Source organism: Amphimedon queenslandica, unplaced genomic scaffold (genome assembly GCF_000090795.2).
Source record: "Amphimedon queenslandica unplaced genomic scaffold, v1.1 AMPQUscaffold_13520, whole genome shotgun sequence".
NCBI lineage: Eukaryota > Metazoa > Porifera > Demospongiae > Haplosclerida > Niphatidae > Amphimedon > Amphimedon queenslandica.
In genome coordinates, this window is record NW_003546244.1 from 334,910 (window position 1) to 360,187 (window position 25,278).

At 35.8% G+C, this 25,278-nt stretch overlaps 1 protein-coding gene across 1 annotated transcript; it reads left to right on the plus strand.

Annotated features, from left to right (window-relative positions):
• On the plus strand, positions 1 to 25,225 carry LOC100637110 (unconventional myosin-Id-like). The gene is given in 22 exon segments (XM_019995219.1): positions 1 to 93; positions 145 to 473; positions 1,856 to 1,949; positions 2,263 to 2,428; positions 2,497 to 2,646; positions 2,716 to 2,835; positions 3,317 to 3,532; positions 3,921 to 4,172; positions 5,226 to 5,336; positions 5,456 to 5,515; positions 5,779 to 5,924; positions 6,960 to 7,092; positions 7,198 to 7,278; positions 7,341 to 7,426; positions 7,565 to 7,649; positions 7,651 to 7,770; positions 10,907 to 11,028; positions 13,065 to 13,166; positions 21,621 to 21,768; positions 21,936 to 22,034; positions 23,664 to 23,929; positions 24,855 to 25,225. Coding segments are annotated over 21 exon segments (3,021 nt in total). The 5' UTR covers positions 1 to 93; positions 145 to 169; the 3' UTR covers positions 25,015 to 25,225.
• Positions 25,226 to 25,278: the final 53 nt, after the last annotated feature.

Genomic DNA, 25,278 nt, shown 5'->3' on the forward strand with positions numbered 1-25,278 from the left:
AGCTGAGAACTAGACTAGCAACTCCACTTTTATTGCCGACTGTAGCACTCTAAACCTTATCCTCTTTTATCTCCATTGTTTCCAGCTGTAAAGGTTTGTATTGTCATCATTTGCCAATGTTTTATGCCTGCTTCCTCTCTGCAGGCTTATCTATCACCCACTGCCAACAATGGCTGGCTATAATGCTGAAGAAGTGGGCAAGAACGATTTCGTTCTCCTCGATGACATCTCAATGTCTACCTTCATGAACAACCTCCAGTTACGCTTCAAGAAAGGAAAGATATACACTTACATTGGTGAAGTAGTCGTGTCCGTGAATCCTTATCGCCCGATGAACATATACGACAGACAGTACATACAGGATTACAAAGGGAGAGAGATGTACGAGAGGGAGCCGCACATATTCGCCCTCTCTGATGCCGTCTATCGTAACATGAAGAGAACAGGGCACAACAGCTGTATTGTCATATCAGGTATGATGTGGACATGGAGGGAGGGAGGGACTATTGATGATGATAATAATTACTACATGGGAGTACTAAAGTGGTATCTTTATCAATATTTATTTTGCTATTTTGCATACTTTTTGTCTTGTCTTTGGTACTTGTTTTTTATGTGTATGGTCTTTCTTTGCCCCTCCTGTTGTTTATGTGTAGCTTCCATCAGCTTTCATGTATACATATAATTTCTCCTTCCTCCAGTCACATACTTTGTATGCTTTCTCTCTCTTTCTTATACTAATAATTAGCATTCACATATACACTCATTATTTTGTATGCACATACAATCCAGTCTCACTCTCATGTGGTCAAACACTTACCATTCCCTCATTGGCTTCTTATCCTAATAGTAAGCCAACACCTCATACTGCCTGGCTAATGTCCCATGTAGCTTTCTTACCTATTTTAGTCATATCTCTATAGCCACACGTACTTCATGATTTTGCGTTTAATAATGTACACGTCTCCATGATCCTGTTCATGCCCAGCTGTTTCTTGTTTGTCCTCTCCCGCCTATTAGCCTAGTCTCAATATGGAGGGGAGGTATGCATGTACATGTAATTATATGACCCACAAGTCTTAAATTGGCATTTTATTCAATTTATACCATTTGTTTGCTTGTTAGTGCATGTAATGATGCAATAAAGTACTTGTAAGTAAATGCTCATAATTGTCTCTGCTATATTTATTGTTTGATGATAAAGCACACCCATTTTCCTATGTACTGCACATGTACTATGGAGTTGTAGCCATATTCTATCTTGCCAAGTTCCTGTGGTTTGGAGTAAATTATTGTAAAAATGAGAGAAAGTTAGGAAGTTATGCTGTGCACCTGTTGTCCCAATGTTTTTGATGTGTTCAGACACAAATTCACACCAAACTGTTGTTGTTATTATTTATTGTTGTTTATATTTCTCTTGTCAGTTGAGAGAAGAGGGGAGTTTTAGATATTTCACTCTCTCTCTCTCTCTCTCTCTCTCTCTCTCTCTCTCTCTCTCTCTCTCTCTCTCTCTCTCTCTCTCTCTCTCTCCCCTCCCTCTCTCTCTCTCTCTCTCCCTCCCTCTCTCTTTCTCTCCCTCCCTCTCTCTCTCTCTCTCTCCCTCCCTCTCTCTCTCTCTCTCTCTCTCTCTCCCTCTCTCTCCTCTCTCTCTGTATTTGTGTGTGTGTGTGTTTGTTGGTAAGGGAGTAAGGAGAGAGTAAGGGATTAAGTTATTCTCACTGGTGTTATTTTGTATGTGTGGGATTTCTCCCCTTGATGACATGATCTGCTCCTTAGGTAAAACTAATGTATGCATCATGACCATTTCCCTCCATCTTCTCCTATTCTTATATTACCACTCCTTTTCTCTCTTTAGGTGAAAGTGGTGCTGGAAAGACAGAGGCTAGCAAGATTATTATGCGTTATATATGCGAGATAACAAATCGCTCTCAAAGAGCTGAAATTGAAAGGTATGGAGCTATAGTAACATGTTATTTTATTGTAAATTTACTTATTGTGCATGCATGTATACACATGTATATATACACACATAGCTGACTATGCATGCACTTTGATAACCTACAACATCTTTATATTTATTTGTGTGATTTTTATACTATAATGGAATATTAAATTATGTGTAAAATATGTAACGTATTATCTTGCTTTAATCAAAATTAGTAATTGTAATGACACATGATAGCAATATCTTACAATAATTAGGAGTATGTGAGTATAGCAATGCATGATAACGTTACTCCTCTGTATTCTCATTCCTCTCAGAGTCACTAACATGCTGATAAGGTCCAATCAGATCATGGAAGCGTTTGGTAATGCTAAGACAAACAGGAACGATAACTCGTCTCGATTCGGAAAGTACATGGACATCAATTTTGACTTCAAAGGCGACCCGACCGGCGGCCATATTGAAAACTATCTCCTCGAGAAGGTAAAATTTTTATGCAAAATTGAGACTTGACAATCATTAAAAATTATATTGCTTTATTTATATTATAGTCTCGCGTCATCCACCAGCAGTTGGGAGAGAGAAACTTTCACATTTTCTATCAGTTAATATCTGGTGCCGCCCCCGCACAATTAACAACCCTCTCCTTGTTGAAAGATCCCAAATGTTATCACTACATTAATCAGGGTGACGCCCACAAAGTAATGAATTTTTATTTATTTATTGATTTATTTATTTCTTGATTTATTTATTCATTTTGTTGTTGTTAGGTTGACTCGTTGAATGATAAGAAGGATTTTGATAATGTCCGTAATGCTCTGAAGATTCTTGGTCTTACGGTGAACGAGATTGAAACCATCTGGAAACTGATAGCATCAATACTCCATCTTGTAAGGAAATTCATGAAAGAAATATACCATATAGCAGGAAATTTTGGATGGAGTAAAATTTGGCGAATTGCTAAATTTTAGGTGATTGGCGGATTTTAATTTGGTGAATTTGTGGCCACATGCCATTGAGCATGCGTATAATGGCTCAAAATAGCAGCTAGGTTTTTATTATGGCAAATTACTATCACTATCAAAATGCCATTTTACCAAATTTAATTCCATCCAAAATTTCCCACTATCCGGTAATATATACATCATGTACCAGTTATATTTCTGTGGTTAAATATTTTTGCAAATCTTGCATGAGGGCTGGCAATGAAGATGCAGATTTTATGATTATAATTTTTGCAACATGCATGTACAATGTAGCTAAAAATGTGAAATTTGAAAAAAAATATTTTGCCAGTATATATACACGTAAATATTCAAAGTTACTTTTATATACTGTACTATTATTCATACATATGTATATCTGAAATAGGGCAATCTCCAGTTTCGTGATGAGGATATTGATGGTGTTGAAGGTGCTGTCATTACTTCCCCCGACCTGGTCCAGACCATATCCAGCCTCCTAGCTGTCGACCCACAGAACCTTGAAGGAGCCCTGGTCTCTCGTGTCATTGCTAGTCGTATGGAGGTCGTGTCTAAGAGACACTCTTCTGATCAAGCTTATTATAGCAGAGATGCATTTGCTAAGGTACTCATTACTCATAAATAAATGTATGTATACCATAGAAGGGAAATATTTGAAGGTGACTTTAATTTTACAATGACAGGAAAAATAAAATTAAAAATTAACCAGTTAAATTTATTTATACATGTACATGTAGTTGCTCACGTGTAAATTGTAAAATTGAAGATTTAAAAATTAAATAATAAATGCAGTAAAATATATTCCACTTCTATGGTATAATAAGGTACACTTGAGCCAAGGTAGCCATTTTCGAAGGTAGCCATCTTGATAGTTTACTGAGCATGAACAATAGAAGATAAAGCACTACACATAAATGTATTGTATGTATATGTACATGTACATGTTCGTCTATATAATTGTGTATTAAATTATTATTGTTATTCTGTTCTAGGCAATGTACGATCGTCTCTTCACATGGATAGTCCGTTACATTAATGACAAACTTGGCGTCAATATAACTCGGAAGCACGACAGCACTGTCATTGGAGTCCTTGATATTTACGGGTTTGAGATATTTGATAATAATTCCTTTGAGCAGCTTTGCATTAATTATTGTAATGAGAAGCTCCAGCAGCTCTTTATTGAGTTGGTCCTCAAGCAAGAGCAGGAGGAGTACAAGAGGGAAGGGATCGAGTGGGTCCATGTAAGTTCTGATTGAGAATGAGGACAGTTTTATGAGTTAGTGTGTTAAAAAGACTTTTATAATTGTACTTGTAGCTTGAAAAATTTTGATTGGAATCAGCTCAAACTTTTTACGTAGCATAAGGACATTATTATGTATCAGAAAATGTAATAGAATTATGGGGTGATTTTTGAGTCATATTTTGGAGAAAACCATGGGCTATAGTACGTGGTATTTTTCAGATTTTGGCTCGTTTTTTTAAATGGCCGTAACTTGAAAAATTTAAGTTGGAATCAGCTCAAACTTTCTACATGTCATAAGGACATTAATATGTATCAAAAAATGTAATAAAAATTGGGGGCTGATTTTGGAGCCATTTTTTAGAAAAAAACCATGGGCTATAGTACAGGGTATTTTTCAGATTTTGGCTCGTTTTTTAAAATGGCCGTAACTTGAAAAATTTAAGTTGGAATCAGCTCAAACTTTCTACATGTCATAAGGACATTAATATGTATCAAAAAATGTAATAAAAATTGGGGGGTGATTTTGGAGCCATTTTTTAGAAAAAAACCATGGGCTATAGTACAGGGTATTTTTCAGATTTTGGCTCGTTTTTTAAAATGGCCGTAACTTGAAAAATTTAAGTCGGAATCAGCTCAAACTTTCTACATAGCATAAGGACATCAATATGTATCAAAAAATGTAATAAAAATTGAGGGTGATTTCGGAGCCATTTTTTGGAAAAAACCATGGGCTATAGTACAGGGTATTTTTCAGATTTTGGCTCTTTTTTTTAAATGGTCGTAACTCGAAAAATTTAAGTCGGAATCAGCTCAAACTTTCTACATAGCATAAGGACATCAATATGTATCAGAAAATGTAATAAAAATTGAGGGTGATTTTGGAGCCATTTTTTAGAAAAAACCATGGGCTATAGTACAGGAAATTGAAAAAGTTCTGATGGAATTAGGCTCTAGTATCCCAGCATCAATAATATGCATGTAGTAATTAAAGTTTGATGTGTTTTTGATCATATCTCTTAGCTGATAATTACAAGTTATTCTCTTTTTATAGATTGAATATTTCAATAATAAAATCATTTGTGACTTGGTTGAACAGCCTCACTCTGGCATTATTGCTTTACTAGATGAAGCTTGCTTTATGGTTGGAACTGTCACAGACAAAGTAAGAAACGAAATAAAATAGAATTAAAAATAATGTATCGAAACACTTTATACATGTACATGTATGCATGCTGTGATAATAATTTTTTAATAATTATATTATTTTTATTATTCATTTAGCATTTTCTTCATGCCATGGATGAAAAGTACAAATCTCATGAACACTACAGTTCAAGACAAGTATGCACATATATACATGTATATTATCATCCTGTCTTCTGTCTTTCTCCCTTTCCCTCCCTCCCTCCCTCCCTCCCTCTCTCCCTCCCTCCCTCCCTCCCTCCCTCCCTTCCTCCCTCTCTCTCTCCCCATCTCTCCCTCCCTCCCTCCCTCCCTCCCTCCCTCCCTCCCTCCCTCCCTCCCTCCCTCCCTCCCTCCCTCTCTCCCTCTCCCTCCCCCTCTCTCCCTCCCTCTCTCCCTCCCTCCCTCTCTCCTCCTCTCAGGTCAATCCTACTAATAAAGAGCTACAGAGAGATGAGCAGTTCCTGATAAAGCATTATGCCGGTAATGTCACCTACACCATCACTGCCTTCATTGATAAGAACAAGGATCCTGTCTTCCAGGACTTCAAGCGTCTTCTATATAACAGGTTAGCTTGATTTTATTGCATTTATTTATTATATTTTATTTTATTTATTTATTTTATTTTATTAATTTTTTTATTTTATTTTATTTTTCATCACTTTATTTATTTTTTACAATTGAGTGCGAGGGTGTGTAATTATTATATTATTCTTAGCAGGATTTTAAAATTATATTTTCTTTCTCTCGCCCACTCATCAGTTGTGTATTTATTCTCTCATTATTTACTGATAATAATGTTTTTATTTTATTTTAATTTTATTTTTGATTCCATTTAAGAGCTTGGGCCAACTTTGGCCGAATTGACTACATGTACAACATAGCTCCTGCGGCTTATAAAAAACATTTTATTGTTAAAATAAAATTATAGAATTGTGGTAGAAGTAGGAGAACATTAGTCTTCACTACATTATTATTTATTTATTTAAACTAAAAGTCTAACTGTTATAAGTAATCTAATCTTCATTGAAAGTGGGTCTGGTCACAATGTCTCCAGGTTAAGAAAGCAGATAAACAATCTACATTTACAATCATCACATTGATGTGAATTCCTTCCAAGTTCTGAGCTGTAATTTGTATAAGTATTGGCATCATGTGTTTCATTGCTTCAAGGTTTACTGTATCTTATAAGGACATGCTTAATTGCTTATAGGCTTGCCCATTAATGCTTTACATACATCTCTATGGTCATGATTATTAAATTGATGTACACTGTATATGTAAGTGAAAATAAATTTCCTTTATTTGGGAGCTACTGATTGTATAAACAATTAAATGTACGTTATGCATGTACATGTAGATGCAGTACATGTCGAAAGTACATGTACATGTAACTCATGCATGTATTGTTATTGTTGTTAGTATTTTTGTTTCATTTTGGAATTAATATTAAACACTATTGCATTGTTGGTATCACGCTTACAGTATACCCTTTATCATTTTTATGATAATTCCCAATTTTTCAGTTATGACAGTTATTATTATTATTTATTTATTAATTATTATTATTATTATTATTATTATTATTATTATTATTTATTAGTAAGCATGCTATATTGCGTGACATGTGGCCAGAGGGGTCCCAGGCTGTTACCGAGGTAACCAAACGACCAAAGTCAACCGGAACCATCTTTAAAGAATCAATGATAGCCCTCGTGGCTAATCTGAAGACTAAAGTGAGAAAAATCAAATAAATTAATATTTATTTTTAAAAATATATTGGTGTGCACGTATGTACATGACATGTATTATGTATCATGGTTATACTGTTATTACTGTAGGATCCATTCTATGTTCGTTGCATCAAACCAAATGAGTTAAAGTCGCCAGTTGCATTCAATGTTGAGAGAGTGAGGCATCAAGTAAGACAAACCACTGCCCACATGCCATTATTAAAAACACTATGTACGTGTTTTTGCTCCAGGTCAGTTATCTCGGTTTGTTGGAGAATGTTCGTGTGAGAAGAGCTGGTTTTGCTAATAGACAACCTTACGAGAGATTTGTGGGACGGTAAATTAATGAAATATTTTTTCCTCTCCCCCTCTCTCCTTCCATCTCTTGTTTTCCTCTCTCTCTCTCTTTCTCTCTCTTTCTCTCTCCTTTCATCTCTCCTTTACATAATAAATAATGTTTGGTGTATCTCTATAGCTATAAAGTACTGAGTCCAGCAACATGGCCGTCCTACAATGGCTCCATCCAGCAAGCCACTGCTGCTATATTGGATCAGGTCAAGCTTGCTTACTACACCCGAGCTACCAAAGACCAAGATATTCATACGCAGCCCTCAGACCCTAACTAGCCTGGAGAGAAGGAGGCTTGATGCCATACCAAGGATAGTTGTCATCCTCCAAAAGGTAATAATTAAGAAATAAAAGTAATATTAGTAGCACCTTATTATTATTATTATTATTATTATTATTATTATTTTCATTAATTTTATATAGTCATGTTAATTAATATTGATCAGACCCATTAATGTTATAAAAGGAAGAGGGTATAAATTTTAAGTATTTTTTTACAAATTTTATTCTTCAAAATTACCTAATGTTATGGACATGTATTGACATGCATATACACTGTACATGTACATCAATGCTCCTGTCATGTTTTAGTGCGTGCGTCTGTTGGTGCGTGATTATTGGAAGGAGCATGTGTGTACATATATGAAGATTGTAACGTGAGCTTCGCTTTACTGAAATAATGACTACAAAGGAATGGTGTCCCTCTCTTTGTCACTTTCACTCCTTCACTTTGCATTCCTTAAGAATGAGAGAGACAGTCATGTTGATGAACAACACAATGGCTTGTTTAATCTAGTCTGTGTTCCAGCTATTTGAGAGTATACGTGACACTGCATAACACAATGGATTAGTCTTGATGTGGGAGGGAGAGGGAGTCAGAGGAAGGAAGACTATATCAGGGATACATTATTATTGTTCTTGTATGTATATTTGATTGTCTTGTGGAATGTATGGATTCCGGGCTTTGTGTGTCTGTTGTAATTGTATATGTATCCTCTGGCGCATTGGAACGCTATTATGGAATGACTTTTAAATTTAATTTCAACAAAAATATGTGTACAATCACCATCATGTCTGTAAAAGGAATTATACTCACGCGAGTGTGAAATGATTAATATTGCCTATAACTCTATTATATGTAGCATATGTGCATGTAGCTACCAATAGAATTTTACAGATTATTAATTTGTATGTGTACATGTACAACATAGCCCCACCTTCATTTTACTACCATGTACATGTACATGTAATTATATTCTTGTATAATAGAAGAACTAGCTGCTAACATTATGTCTCTTTATTGATTGTCCCTTTATGCATGTAAAAGGATTAAAAATGGCTAACAGTATGTCTTGTAGAGACTTGAAAACAGGAAGAGAGGGAGTTGAGGGGAGACGGGTAGTCTCATGCGGGATGTGGTCGGGGAGGCAGTGGAGGAGGGAGGGAGAGTATAGCCATTCAACCTTTAAGACAAAACACGAAGACATTGAATGGAGCATGTCCATTAGTGCTGTCTGGCCCAGTACAGTTACCATGTTTACTTAATAATGTGTAGCACATTGAGTACCTGTACATGAATATGAGAACTGGAGCAGCATGTCCTCTCATCTCTCACTCTCCCTCCCTCCCCCCCTCTCTCTCCCCCTCTCTCTCCCCCTCTCTCTCTCTCTCTCCCTCCCTCCCTCCCCCCTCTCTCTCTTTCACTCTCTCTCTCTCTCCCTCTCTCTCCCTCCCCCCCCTCTCTCTCTCATTATTATTCATGTTACACTCCTTCAAGATGAACTCCTCACATTGTTTATTATTTTGCTGGTTTGTGGTCGTTGGTTTATATTTGATTACCATCTCTCCCCCATCCCCAACTCCACACATCCTGTACTGTTAGCGTGTATTATCTCTTTATTATTTATCGTGTGGTTATGGTCCCCAGTAGATATCAGCTTTAAATTAATTAATGCTCATTTCTAACACACACAGCCTGTGTGGGTGAATCGATACGCTAGACTATTGAATTTATTAATTTTACAGCTGGCATATAACCCATGTCAGCTGGACTTGTTTAATTAGTATAGAGAGTATGTGTGATATTTGCTTTGATTTTAGTCGCATGTGTCTCAGTAGCTTTAATAATGGCTTGTTTTCGACCTCTTGTGTGTGTGCGTTTGTGTTCCTCTGATATGTCAATATTGTTGTTTGCTGTTTACTCTTCACACGGACACAAAGCAGTGCATGTACATGTACAGTACATGCGTCGATCATTGTGTCATTGTGTGTGTGACATTATGTACATACGTCATCATGGAATCTTCCTTATCCCATTTGATCTCATTCTCTTCATTTTCTCATTTTCTATCTCATCCTCCTAATATCCTTTTCTCTTTGTTCTCTTATCCTGTTTTTCTGTGATCTTTATTTACCTCTTCTACTTCTCTCTCTCTCTCTCTCTCTCTCCTTCACTCTTCCCCTTTTTCCTCCTCTTAATTTTCTCTCTCTCTCCCCCAATCCCTCCCTCCCTCTTTCTCTTTCTTTTATTCTTTTTACAAATAAATATTACATTATTGTATGTGTGTGTCTATGTTTGTTCTGTTTGTTGTTGTGTGTATGCATTTGCATTCATATCACGTTACATTGGTACAGATATGCACCTGGGTAATATGATATGTGTTATTTGTACACTCTATGCCTATAATACTGTGCACATTAATCTTAATATTCATTTTTTGGTTTTTCATTTTAATGTTTGATTGTGTCTGCACACATTTTTAATGAGAGCATGTGATTAAAAAGCTACTACAGTACTAGCACATTGTACATTAATTCATCATTATATCGTATTATGTCATTATTTTATTTTTATTAATGACTATTTTATTGCTGTATATTTTTAAGTTTATTATTCCAATTAGTAGGACCCACTAGTAGGGACTGCTCCTATTACACGAGTGTAACCATTTTAAATATGATATAATTTATAATTCTATATGTTAATCATTCAGAGGAGTGTACATGTACATGTACATGTACATGTAGATGCATTAATTGTTACATGTATAAATCTTAATTGCTCTCAATGTGTACGTTATAAGTTTCCTTAATTATGGCACCCAGAATAGTACATATATGATATCCTACCGTCATATTGCCTGTATTTCTCTTGCTGATACATGTAGTGTTATGATTTGTTACTGGGAATGTTTATTATTATTGTTATTATTGGCCTGTTCAATAAAGCAATCAAACTGATCTCATCTCCGCTCTCCTTGCCCTAGCACAACGGAATCACCTTTAAACTTTCAGCATAGCCCATCTGTATCTTGTGTATGTAACAGATATCAAAGGCTCTTGGGGGCAATTTTTATAATGCAAGACCATATGTATATGTACTGTACTTGTATTATAATAGCTAAATGGCAAAAATTTCATGCATGCATGCAGATATTATAAATTATTATAATTATTTTATTTTTTCTAGTACACTCGCGGTTTTCTGGTTCGCAATCGTATCCGTAAGACAAATGCTAAGCAAGTCATCCTCACTTACTTCAGGAGGTACAAACTAAGAGTTTTCATTTGCTCTCTGGTGGAACTCTTCAGGTAATAATTAAGCCAAGCCATCATCACTTTTACTCTCTCCCACTTTTCCCCTCTGTCTCCTTTCTATAATAAATAAATAAATAATAAAATAAATAAATAAATAAAATAAATAAGGGACTAGCACTTGTACAGCATGTACTGGGATTAAAGTATATTTCATCTCTCATCTCATTTCCCTCTCTCTCTCCCACGTATTGTTATGATCCTGTCACTCCTTTGCATCGTTTCGTGCGAATGATTGACTGAACAGTGTCACACCTAGCCCTCCCTCATGTACTAGTACAACTCTGCTCTGAGGAAAGAGAGAGAGGGAGAGAGAGAGAAGCATTACAACTCGTTATGTACAATTGTACCATTAACGTATGTACATGTACATGAACAGCTAATCCTCAATCCTCTGACACACCTAACTCTGTCTCTAATGTCTATATAATGACTCTGCATCATGTACTATAGGATATATACATGTAGTGTGCTTGCATGCTCTCATGCATGTACATGTACGTGACAATTATGCTAATTTCTCCCTACTGTGTCCATGTGTGCAGCACACACCCTTTTTACACTAAAAAAAATTTAGCTCATGCATACATATTTGTACACCTTTAGTATATTATAAATGTACATTGATATTATTATTATATTATTATATGCACATATTTTATTGTAGTTGTGTTTGGGTGCTGTCAGGAGTATGTATGCTTGCTGGGTGTGACTGCATGTAGTCCAGTAGTCTAGCTAGTACTCATTATGCTCATAGTATCATTGTGGGAATTTGTGGCAGACAGGCAGTACTCTACTGTCAATGTCACTTGTGTCTCCCTACATGATTATTAAGGCATTTTATGAATTATGATGATGATTATATGCACTGTGTACATTATGTTGTGCATGTATGCCATAAATAGAAAATAAACCGAAACTCCTAAATTATCGTTATAATAATTATTATTTTATTTATTAATACCAGCTATAGTACGTGCTTGATTTCTCTCATTTTGTACGATTTCTTTTTCTTAACGAGCAATTCCAACAAATCATTAAATTATTATTTTTAGTTTTATATTATGTTGTTTGTAAGTATATTTATGTATATATTCATGAGTTACAATACAGTGGGTGTTCTATCCTTTCTTGAGGTGTCAGGGCATGAGAATGAGTGAGTCTAGTTTACTTAGTACCCTCTTCTACCTAAACACTTAGTTTTTATTTGAGCCAGCTATTCCCACCCATTCTTCTGACCTGTTTACCAGACTTATAGGCACATATGATTATCAGTCTATCATCGTACTTCCTTTTCACATGTTCCCCCCATGCTAGTAAATACAATAATAATATGTTTACATGCCTGCATGTACATGCATTTAGATTATAATTTACATGTACATGTATAATTATTTGTGTGTATACATGTATATACATGTGTGGGTCATATATATTTACATTGATAGACAGTCATTCATTAGGGATACATGCATGTACACATGCATTACATGTACATGTACAATATCTCTTAAAGCTCTATCTACATGTACATGTATATAATACACGGGCCTCATCATCATCATCATTAGACTCTATGTGAATCTGTCAATATTTCCTTGTTATTGTGTCTCAGACTGTTACTATAGTACTCTTTAGTGTGACTAGACAGGAGGATATTAGAAAAGTTGACTACATGCATGGGTACGCTTCATGTACACGTACAAGTGTCATTATTTTATTGGATATTGTTATTGTTTGTGCGAGTCAACCAGTTTTAAGTTCACTCGTAATGAGTGTGCTGGTTGCTCCAGGTTGTGTAAGCTGTTTTTGTTTATTGTCGTTTTTTGTTTGTCAATTAATGTACGTTATTTTTTGGCTCATGGCCTCTTTCTCATGGTCATTTATCTCCAGGTCATCACTGTTACCATAGCAGCATGTATAGATTGAGATGTGTTTACATGTAAAATTCATGTTATTCCTCTCTCTCTCTCAAAATTGCTCTCACTCTCTCTCTCTCTCCCTCTCTCTCCCCTTTCTCTTTTTTTCTCCAGTAATGTTCGTTCTCTTCCTGATCTTGGTAAGAGTATAGTGTGGCCCGATCCTCCCCCAGTCCTCCAGCAGTGTGTCAGTTTCCTTAAAGATATACACGGAAGGTCAGTTACTCAATGATTATCAGCTACTATGGTCCACTCTTATGATGACTGCTAGTATATATACTCATTATTCATTGGTTCATAATATTGTGACCTCTCATATATGATGTGATAGAGTGGGAATATAGAGTAGTATGATCCTTTCAGCCACGGTATAGTAGAGCTTCTTTATAGCAAGCACCTCCAAATAAAGGAGACCTACATCTTGTCCATTATAGATAGGCACCATGCCCTGTGTTGCTAATTATGATCATTATATGCATGTATGAGAATGAGAAAGAGGCCAAGACGAACTTATGCTAACTGTTACATGTGTGATGTCTTTAGTCTAGTCATAATTATTATGATCCTCTCAACTATAAAAATAGAAAGTGTAGCTATATATGGTATACAGTATCTCCCCAGTAGTCTACAATACAAGGTGATAGGTCACAATACTGGAGCACTGCACTCTACTAGGGGGATCCAATATGTTAATAGCATCAACTGTATGTGTAGTACACAGTTTTTTGTTTCCTGGCACAATACAGTCTTATTATAGTATGATCTCATCCAGTGGTTAATGATATGTGTACTTGGCTTGGATAAGGTGGTGTACATTGGCTTGATAGCCATCACTATAGCTCTCTCCAATATCCTTTTGTTAAGATACTCTCCCTTCATATTATACTGTACTGTAGTGTAGTACAGAATCCACTCCAGTATATGCGCCATGAAATTACATTATTAAGACATGGTTGTGGTGACGGTTATATACTTTCATGGAAATCTCCTGCTCCAATGACATCTGCTAAGATTGACATTAAAGCGAATCTTAATAATAAATTATTTTGAAATGCATTGCTAATACATGTAGATGTATATATGTAGTTAAAATTGCAAAGCAACAACAAAAACTTCAGTCATCAATAGTAGCTAGGGGATTATCATTTTTATCAATTTTGAAAGAGGAGGTCACTGTGCAGTAGATATACACTGTCTTTTTAGAATAAGCTTTGCCCTCCTTCATTGTAGTAAGAAGGAGGTGGTTTTGTTTTATCATGTTGTTATGGTGGGCCTTCATTCCTGATAAGTTTTAATGATACAACAGCACTATGTATATACACTATATACCACCTGGTAAAAACTGGTAACACTATACTCCAACAAGGGGATTTACACCTCAAGTTCTAGGAGGAAGTTATTCATTAATGTAATAGTAACCATATTACCATAATAAAATATGCAAAAGAAGTACATAGACTATAGATAAGTTATATGCCCATGCCTTTTTAATTGGGCTAGAAAAAATTTTTTTAATTGCATTAATTACTCCATGAGCCAAATTCAAGTATTAGATCAGTAAAACTTAATATGTAATGAAATACAACAATAATGAGTCCAGTTTTGTCTTATGTACCCATATTCCACCACACATGCCCAGTTGTACACAGACACTAACTCGTGCATGTATTGTACATACTTGTACCTTTCCAATGGCTATACTGCTTATTATTGAATTACTGGTCAGGCCAGGCCCCCAGTTTGCTTATTTTTATCACTTTCTATTATCGACTGTAGGCAATACACTTTATTGTGTGTGTGTGTGTGTGTGTGTTGAACAGAGCTAGGGGTGTCTATATGAGTTTTGTATAATCCAGTGGCTGCTGTTTATTAGTTATTATTAACATTAATCATTATCTGTAGCTAAAAAACAAACCTCATATGTGACTGATATTCATTTTCTGGTGTATAGACACAGACTATTGGGTTACCATTATTATTCCAATATGTAAATAGCTAGTGTATTGGTTTGCATCTATCGGTCAACTTATGCCTGATAACGGTCTGATGATGTAATGTTGTTGTCACTCTCTGTTTTCTTCCTTTGATTCTTTATGAATGATTCAGCATGTGTGTGTCTACTCTATGTATGGACCTGTTTGTGTCTTTTAAAAAAATTTTATGTACTTGTTTTTCAGTGTATGCACATACATGTTTGGCTGTTTCTGTAAGCATATTTTGTTTGTGTGTGTGTGTGTTCTTGCAAGTTAAATCTTTGTATTTTGTGTATATATTTGTCCTCTGGTTAAGTCATGCATGCAACTCTACTGTAGGGAGGTATTAAAGCTATTCATGTTATGTTGTACATTACAAGCCTAAGTGTCTGTATTGCCGCACTGCTTACATTCATCTACTTGTATATATCATCTGCTACTAACAGCATGTACTTGTATCATCTGCTACTTACTTCAAAGACATATCAGGAATATCAAGGATATGTAATGAGAGGAAGAGACATGCCTCAAATCCTGTCAATTATTTAATGAACAACAAGTACATGTACTTAATAGTAGCATACAATATAGTACTGCTACATTATACTGTATAATACTAATACTAATAATGGTGAGAGTATAATCTTATAATAGCTAGATTCGTGCTGGTCTTAGACTGAGGCCGAATTTGTTTTTTCTCACAAATAATTGGCATTTTGCTTTTTCTCGATGAAGCAGATCAATTTCTAGTTATTGTCTTTATTGTTGTACAATAAGAAGTTTCATCAAAGAGATGCTCTGCATGTCAGACATACCCAATTGTAGTGAGAGCATGTGATTGTTGATAGTGGGGGATGCCAGTCTCCTCTCATTATGGAGCCATTGCTGGAATGCACTCCACCTTTAGCTGTAATGTGTCCAGCATCCTCATTACTACGGGCTATAAAAATGATTTTTTTCAAATAAGGATGGACCAGGTGTAATAAATAAATAAATAAATAGTTACAAAGTTTGTTTGTTTTTATTTTACGTGTATAAAGCTTCTGTTAGGGAAGCTATTTATTTATTTATTTATTTATTTATCATCATCATCATCATCATTATTATTATTACTACTTTTTGATTTTGTTGATTTTGTCAAGGAGCTATAGCTTGTAATATTTGGTGATTATATGTTAGAGTGATGTACCTATACTTGTTCATATACGTGTACGTGTACATGTATTCTCATGTACATTATACCTTTACATTTCTTAGTTGTTTTACAAGAATAAGTAACTTCCTAATCCTTACAGTTAGGCAGGGTTTCCCACAGGATTTTGGCATAGTGCTTATATGCTGGCTCTTAATTGTTAGTGGATTTAAAGTTGCTCAACAATTGCATCGAAATCCCTGTGCTATATAGCACAAGGTATTTGGTCAAATTTCGCCAAAAATGGCTCCGAGAGAATTCCCCACTTTTATAATTTTATTATGTTGTGTAGAAAATTTAAATTGATTCAAATCAAAATTTGATTTTTTACGAATTTTTAAAGTTGCTCCAAATGCCTTGTACTGTATTGTAATGCTTGTCAGCTCACTAAGCTCATGCTTTAGCATGCTTAAAGGGAAAGCCTGAATAATGTAATATAGCAATGTACCAACTTGTTCATATTCGTGTACGTGTACATGTATTCTCATGTACCTTTACATTTCCTAATTGTTTTACAAGAAAAATCCATAACACCATTTCCTAATCCTGGACAGTTGGGTAAGGCGACTAAAATGTCCCTTAAATACATTTTTTGCATTAAGTAGTACTAAAAAGAACATAGGCACATGCTGCCTGTGTAGATGCATGTACACTTTAAACGTGACTCTATAGTATGCACACTTGGCCCTCATTCCTATTAATTAGTATTAATTACTGCTCCCTGGCCTGGGGAGTAATTTGGCGGTACGCCCAGCAGCTGGTCCACAACAGTGGGCCAGTATTAATTGATATTAAAGTCATTAAGAAGACCGGACCAGCTGGACTGAGATTTTATAATTAGAATTATAGCCTTCAGACAGTCAGGTATCCAGTATTAATAATATAGTGATTATTGTTATAATGGAATTATTTGAGGTGACAGCTGCTAAATGGAGAGAGAGAGAGAGGGGAGAGGTCTGTTAGGGGATTATCCATTTAATAGACTCAAGTTTCAAACTGAGGGTGTGTTTTTCACCTCTGCTACACTGATAGGGATCCAATGGTGGTATAACTAGATTCATAATAAGAGTTTCCTGTATCTGTGACCCAATGAATAAGCCTCTTTGATTATAAACAGAGAAATCACTCTAATCATATTAAAGTTCAAGCTGATTAATTGCTTTTTCCTTGTACAGTATATCCTTCCTTTGATTTAGAATGGATTCAATGTAGCTGCATGTTGAGTGGGTGTAGGAGGAATTTTTGATATTCTATGAACATGTGACGATTACTGATGCATATAATTGTCATAATAATAATAATAATAATGATTAATGTGTGTGTATATATATATGAGCAGTATATATAGGATTATATGCCTTTACCATTGGCTTTGTAGTTTAAATGGAGGAATGGAACAGAATGGAGGGTAGGAGGTGGGGGAGGAGTGGGTATAGACTGTTATCATGATGATATCATTCACTTTTGATATGATTTCTCCCTGCTCCAGCCATCCAGTCATTATTGTTACTAGGAATGAAAACACTTGGGGAGTGCTGTAGTACATGTATCAGTACATGCCAATTAATGTAAACAGCAGTAGCCATGTATGCTACATTTGCATGTCATCATTGTGGGATATATGTATATCATAACACATATATCTGTCTCTTGTTCTCCTTCTCCCTCCCTCTCTCTTTAATGTCACTTTTCTTTGGCAGCTGGACCAATAATAGATTTTGTACTGGGTCATTATCACTCATTGACACTCGTCTTTATATGGATATTGTGAATTATATTGGATTGTCTGGTTTGGCTTTTGTTTGTCCTTGTAGATTTACAGCTTAGTAATAAGGTGGCTCTTCAGGCCATTAATGTTCCCCCTTTAAAATGATCTCTCTCTCTCTCTCTTTGTGTGTGGTACACAATTGTTATTCAGTATGTCTGTGCTATTGGTTTGAGGTGTGCCTGGTCTCTCAGTATTTACACTGCACCTGGCTTTGTTTATTTCTTTTGGTGAGACCAGCCCCTCCTATTGTTAGGGTTCATCTAATGGAGACCTAATGGGATGTAACCCACACTGTTGACTTAATGGCTGCCCTGTGAGACTGGATTGAGGATGTTATCGGCATTATAGTCCATTTTGCTATTAAATTATGATAAGGATTAGAGTATTTGGTTCATGGATTAGTCCATGTGGTAAATGTATGTCAATGAGGTTTAGTGTGTCCGTGTGAGCTCTCACATACTCTCTCTTTTTGGCTTCTGTTTTCTTTTCTTTCCTCTCTTATCTATATCTCCGCTCTCTCTCTCTCGCTCTTTCCTCTTTATCTTCTTTTCCTCATTAAATGTCTTCTCTCTTTCCCTCTCTCTTCTCTTTCTTTCCTCTCTCTCTCCTCCTCGTTTCCCTCACTGTGTGTTCCCATAAGTACACACACTCTATCCTTTTGTTTATAAATACTCTTCAAATGAGTGGGTAGGCAAGGCTCCACAGATTCCTGTCTCAGTTTTCTTAGCATATGGGAAACCAAGGGTAGGGATCTCAAACACCTTCATGCTGTTTACCTAATTAGCTCTATGTGTACATAGGTACTATACACAGTAGACTACTGCCCTTTTCTTAATAATATAACTCTATACTCTCCTCCTATTCTATTTATATGTACTCCTGTTTTTACAGTTACCCTATCCTTATACACAAGAGTATAGATTAGGCTATCGAATGTATGGACTATAGATGAATATAATATTAACTATAGTCTATACTATGCGTACCAGTCTGGTTATATAAGCCAGTTTATCTATCAGTGTTTTTATAAGCTTTCTCTCTTATCTCTCTCTACTTCTCCTTTTACTAGAAACAATCTCTCTATATGTACTGACAGTAAACATGCTTACCGGTATATGAAGTCCTGTATGACACATGTTAGTATAGGCACTGCTTTGAAGTCATGTGACTTCATGTATGAGCAGCTGGTGGAGCTACAGGTGTGCATGAGAAGTACTACCAATACATCATTTCATATATAAACTGCTTTGTGCCTATTAGTCAATGTGTATAATAGTATTAGCACTTATGTCATATGCAGTCAAGTACATATGTAATTCTAATATAGGTTTGTTTTGACCCTCTCTCTTAGTTGCATCATCATAACTGGTGCTTCATGCTGACTGTCACACACACACACACACACGCTCTCTCTCTCATTAATTATCTATTGATCTTTTGCATCATCATCAGTCTCTCTGATCAGTCCTATACTCTCTGGCTTCATTCTCATGAACATCTACTGACTTCCTCAAGTCTCAGACTCTCTGATCTATTATTAGCACACCATTACTTATTGCCTTCCAGATGGCTAGTTGCATCATTCTCATTGATAGTTCCTGGCTGTTCATATAAGATCATCACCCTCTAATACTGAGTGTACACATACATTGCACACTATATTGAGTCCCTTCATCATGTACTGTAATTTCCTCATTGAGTTAATATACTGTACACCTGTCACCTGGTGCTTCGTATTGCATGATTCAGTTCCTGCATTACAACATATTTTGGTTTTACATATGCATCTACATCATTGCAGTGACATTGAAAATTGCACTCTGACCAATACTAGGATGTCCTCAATTAGCAATAAAACTGCACTGCTAGTTGTATTACATCCCTTTGTGTATCTATGGAAGTAATTATAGGGAGAGTTTCTGTTACTCAATTACTGTACATGTCATTGCGTTGTAAGTATTGGTCAATCATGAGGGAATTAAGACATAGAAGAAGGAGGGAGAGATAGAGTAGAGAATACGTGGGGGGAGCTGTATTCAAACGTTATTTTGAAAAGGATATGTGTGTCCATGTTGGGATATCTTACATGTATGTATGTGTGTGTGTGTGCATGATTGTGTGATTAGGAGTGAGAGGGGAATGAGGTTCATTATTAGCTTTAGCTTTGATCTCTATCTCCATTGCAATATAAGGCTCTGTATTATTAATAATATTAATCACTCCTCCTCTTCTCAGTGCTACCCCTTCGCTCTACTATCATGCATTGATATGCATAATTATAAATTACCATGTATATATTATGACGTATGCACACACAGATAGTATACATGTACATACATGTATATTAAGAATGAGTGTACGTGATTCATATCCAGATACATGTATTTCTTGTGTATCCTCGTAATAAAGATTCTACTGAAATATTATCAGTTGCCTCCTTTCCTTTATATCTTATTCCATTCATCTCATAAACAGTTCACATCACTTGACGTTTTTTTGCTTTGTTGTGCCTGGTATTGTTATTCCATTGTCATCAGTTACTATACAGTGCTGTATTGACTATGCACGATTGGTCATGTATTTGTTTGTTTGTCATTGGCAAGCTCGTATTTATTACTGGGAAGGACATCAGTTCAATGCCTTTGCTTTATTAGTCTGCCAGAAATGGCCGCCAGGATGTTAAATAACAACGACTCTTATTATTATTATTATTATTATTTTTGTTTTGGGGTACTGGTATAATGTACTAATCCAGCTTTAAAAAGTATCATTTGTGAATCATGCTTTCACAGAATATTTTAATACTAAAGCGCACAATACTACACTGCTCTGCTCAAGCTTTGCCTAAGTAATATTAAAGATTTGAGGTTTTGATCCTATTCCATATTCAACGAGGCATTTAATTGAAAAAATAATTTGTAATAACAGTACGATTTGTTATACAATCCAGTCCTGGGACAATGTAACTGGATACACTCCGTGAGCTGAACACACAAGAAGCAGCAGAAGCGATTCAACACGATATGCTCCGGTATCATTCACTAATTGTGTGTGTTCCACAGATTGAGGTGTCCATAGTCTTTATTTTAAGGAGAATTATACCGGATTGCTTTGCCTATCTTGTTATACTTCACAAAGTAACCAATTCCCTTGTTGTAATCATATCTATCCTCTCCCTATCCTTCCCTCTCTTTCTCCCCCATCTACTATCAAAAATTATAGGCTATATACATTTTACAATAATAGTGTGATATTGATGATATTCATAGAGCTCACTTTTAGTCTAGTTACTATGGTTATTGGCTGTCATTCCACTGCTACTACAAATATGCTTTTGTCCGCCTTTGACTATTAACCTCCTTGTCATTGTACATGTGTACCGCTTTAGATCAATGAGTATTTTTATTAAATAATAATTTCCAGAGTTGTAATTGACGGCTCGACTCAACTGGTCATGCTCTTGTCATTAGAATCATATTCATATGCACTGTAGTTGCTGTATTGTTGCATTTGGGCATTCTTTGTGTTAAAACGATTGAGCAAAGTTACAATAATTCATTCCTTGGCTACTGAACACGTGTAGATTTCCATGAGGGAGTATGCATCACTCATTTTAAGTTTGTCATTCCATTCTAGTGTGCCAGACTTTACATTAAAAATCCAATTAGAATATTTAATTCCATGCATTTTAATCATGAAATGTTTTGAAATCTCTCTCTCTCTCTCTTTCAATAAAGGTGGAGGGCAGAGTTTATCCTAAGGAAAGTCCCTGTACAGGATCGTCCTGCAGTTCAGTTGAAGTGTGTTGCTTACGACGTGTTGCAGAACAGGAGACCCAACTGGGGGCTGCAGAGAAAATGGCATGGGAACTATTTGGCTAGACCTGTGAGTTTGTTACTTTGCAAATTGTGTAGCTTGTAATTAGTGTTGTTCGGCCTTTATCACTCCCATGTATATCCCTTCTTTGTTCCTCCTCTCTCTCTCTCTCTCTCTCTCTCTCTCTCTCTCTCTCTCTCTCTCTCTCTCTCTCTCTCTCTCTCTCGTTTTGTTAGGAGGAGAACTCCCGAACTGCTATATTCAATACATCACTTGTTCATCTTCAACGCTCTCACGGGTTTGAGAAAGTTTTATACTCTTGTGAAGTAATGAAAGTGAGCTATACTACTGTAATGTATATAGGAAGAAGCATGTGTTATTATGGACTATACTCATCATTCACATGCACCATACAAGCATAATTATATTGATGATGTACATATGCATGTTCAGCAGATAAACACAGACTATTGCAGTCTGTAGTGATTGCTGTCTCATCAGCTCAGGTGTGCCTCTCAGGTGTCCTGTGTCACTCTTGCTTGCTAACAATTCTCAACTCTATTTCCTCATACAATCTTAACCTATTGACTCTCCCAACAGTCACACAGTAGTAATCCAATGCTTTAAATTGCCTTTGATTGGCAGTTAAAATTAAATTATTATTGAAGTTATGAACTTTCTTTCATCAAGGGGACTGTATGTAGGCTCAACCCTTGCTTGACTTGACCTCTTGATCTTGAAGCCATAACATTGTCGTTAACACTTCTTTAACTAAGCTCTAATGACACTATAATTCCACTAGATTTATGATTTTTAAAACCCCCAGCCCAGACTGTACATACCACTGCAGTTGTCATGGGGAGCAATGAGTCATTTCCTTTGATGGTTTGTCTATGAGGTTAATAATCTGATACATGCTCCATTGAAGTTAGCAGCTGGGTATTAGACTGCTGAGGTTGTCAAGGTTACAACTTGCATCCTGCCTGTGTGCATGACTCATTTAATGACTAGTAGTAAATATATATCAAATAGAAGGTTTTACTGGTTATAGTACCCAGTAAGATATCCATATAATTGCATTGTGGGGATTCTAGCACTTCAGACCTTACTTCTATTAATAGAACAATTATGGATTATATATAGCTCATAGATTAAGCTCTTAGACACAGGAACTACCTCACTAGACATGTATTACATCTGTTCCCTTTACTTCATTGTCTCATAATGACTTACAAGTGTTTGGGATCGTATAACAAGCTTTACTATTCAAACAGTATGTTTCTTTATGTCTATTACTACAGTACTGTGTTTGTATATGGAGTGACTTGTGTATACTGATTGTATGTATAGCTTCATTTGTCTTATTGTTATTAATCTAATGTTAGGCCAGACACTGGCAATGACGTATGTTTTACTTTGTCAAGTCTAACAGGAAGTTATGTTTCAAAAGCTTGCTTGCAGCATCATGTAATCTGGGTAGCACTCCTTGTCATAGTTTTTCGTTATTCTAAGAGCCTTTGATGTTTGCCAAACAACCTCCTCTCCTGATATCTATTATCAGATTTCCTTTGCCTTGATGTATTTCAACTAGGGCTTCACTCAAAGCTTAAGGCTATTGACATGTAATGCTACACTTTGTGTTCTAATTATTTTACTCTTTAATCAATTTTTATGTCATCTATGCATGCATGCATGTACATATATGCATGAGAGAGATACTGCATGCCAATTGTTATTTTGATCAAAAGCAGGTATGTCTGCTACACCTTTGACAACTAAAATTTTGGCTCTCCCCCATTTTTGATGTCTTTGTTCTATTGTATGGGAATTATTAGCTTGACTGATGATTTGTGACATGTTTCTCTTTCTGTCTCTCTCTCTCTCTTTCTCTCCTCCTCATATTCCACGCACACACTCACATACACATACACTATACTCATGTGTATATGTACATGTATATACAGGTCAACAAAAGAGGTCGTGTACAACACAGAGCAATATTGATCTCTGACAATCACATGTTTAAATTGGACCCAAACAAAGGCTTCCAGCGCAAGAAGACTCCTATACCACTCCAAGACGTTGAAGGGATTTCAGTGACTCCGGAGAACAACCAGGGCTTCATTGTTCACCTCCATGGAGGCAGTGACTTGCTCTGTTACATTATTGCACCAAATGGTGAGAGTAGAGTCCCTGAGCTATGTGCTGTCTTGTATCAAACATGTAAAAGGTTAGTGAGTATTATCATCACCTAATAATGCCTTTAGATAATGATTATGATCAATGGATGTGGTATGTATTTTTTACAATGTGTCATGACAATGAGTGAAGATCATATATTCAATGAAACTATTGTTGTATTTCTGGCATTTCCTTATTGTGTTGTGTAGTATTTTGATGAGGAAGAGGCAAAGGGGATTTAATGAGTATCCCTTGTATGATTGTGAGGTTTATATTTACTATTAATGTTGAATTCTTGTGGCGATAAGTGAAAGCAGAGAGAGAGAGAGAGAGGGTGTGTGTGTATTTGTATGTGTGTGTGCATTGATATCAGCTATAGAGGGAGTTTTGTATTGTTATCTCTCATTGTATTATTGTTAGTAAATGAGATATCCTTTTTAATTGTTTATGTTCCTTAAAGCATGTGGGGAGGAGATAAAGGAGGCTGGCTTAAGAGACACTGTCCCTCCTCTAGTTAGTACAGTCTTGGTGTTCTGGTATAGAACTAATACTCTACTCTATTGTGGTGGTTGGTCTAGACTCTGTCCCCTCCTTCCATTACTCCTACATTTCTTTAGTTACCCATTGTATTTGCATAGCTCTTGCTGAGTTTTTATAGATAGCATTACTTCAATGGTATCTTCTCTCTTGGGAACTGTTTCTCCCCATTCATGTGTTTGTATTTTGTGTAACTTTATGCTCCTTTCATCTTCTTTGAGTGTGTACTGTGATAGTACACATATCAGGATTGTGTTGATGTCTTGTGATGTTTGCTGTTTGATTCCCTTGTTCATAGTAGATTATAGCCACTGATTAATAGCTGGGACCCTTTTGAGACCTCTATGGGTGTAGGAGCTGGAAATTACAGCTAATTTTTGATTTTTAATATTATTTTTAAAAGCATATTTTCGCTCTCTCTCTCTCTCTCTTCATAGAAAGTATGGTCATACTATAAAGGTCAATGTTGCTAATCCTGTCCCATTCAGTGTCTCTGGAAAGTACCGTCAGCTTGACTGTCAGTCAGAGAACGTTCCTCGTCCGCTTGTCAAGAAAAATCGTGAGGGTTTTACGCTAATCTGGCCATTTAATAATTAACTGAAAACTCGTAACTTTTCACTGATTATTATTATTATTAATTGTTATTTATCATTTTGCTTGCTCTCCCAGCTCTTGCTCATTATTGCTTCTATATTATTATGTGTATTCTGATTTACTTCTTCTCTTCTTGTTCATATCATTGTTTTGAGAATGTAAGAAACGTTTCTTTTTGAATTAAGTCAAGGCTAATTATTGCTAATTTAATAAACTTTATAGTCAAATTAATAACTGTAACTCAGTATTGTTTACTACAGTTACGTT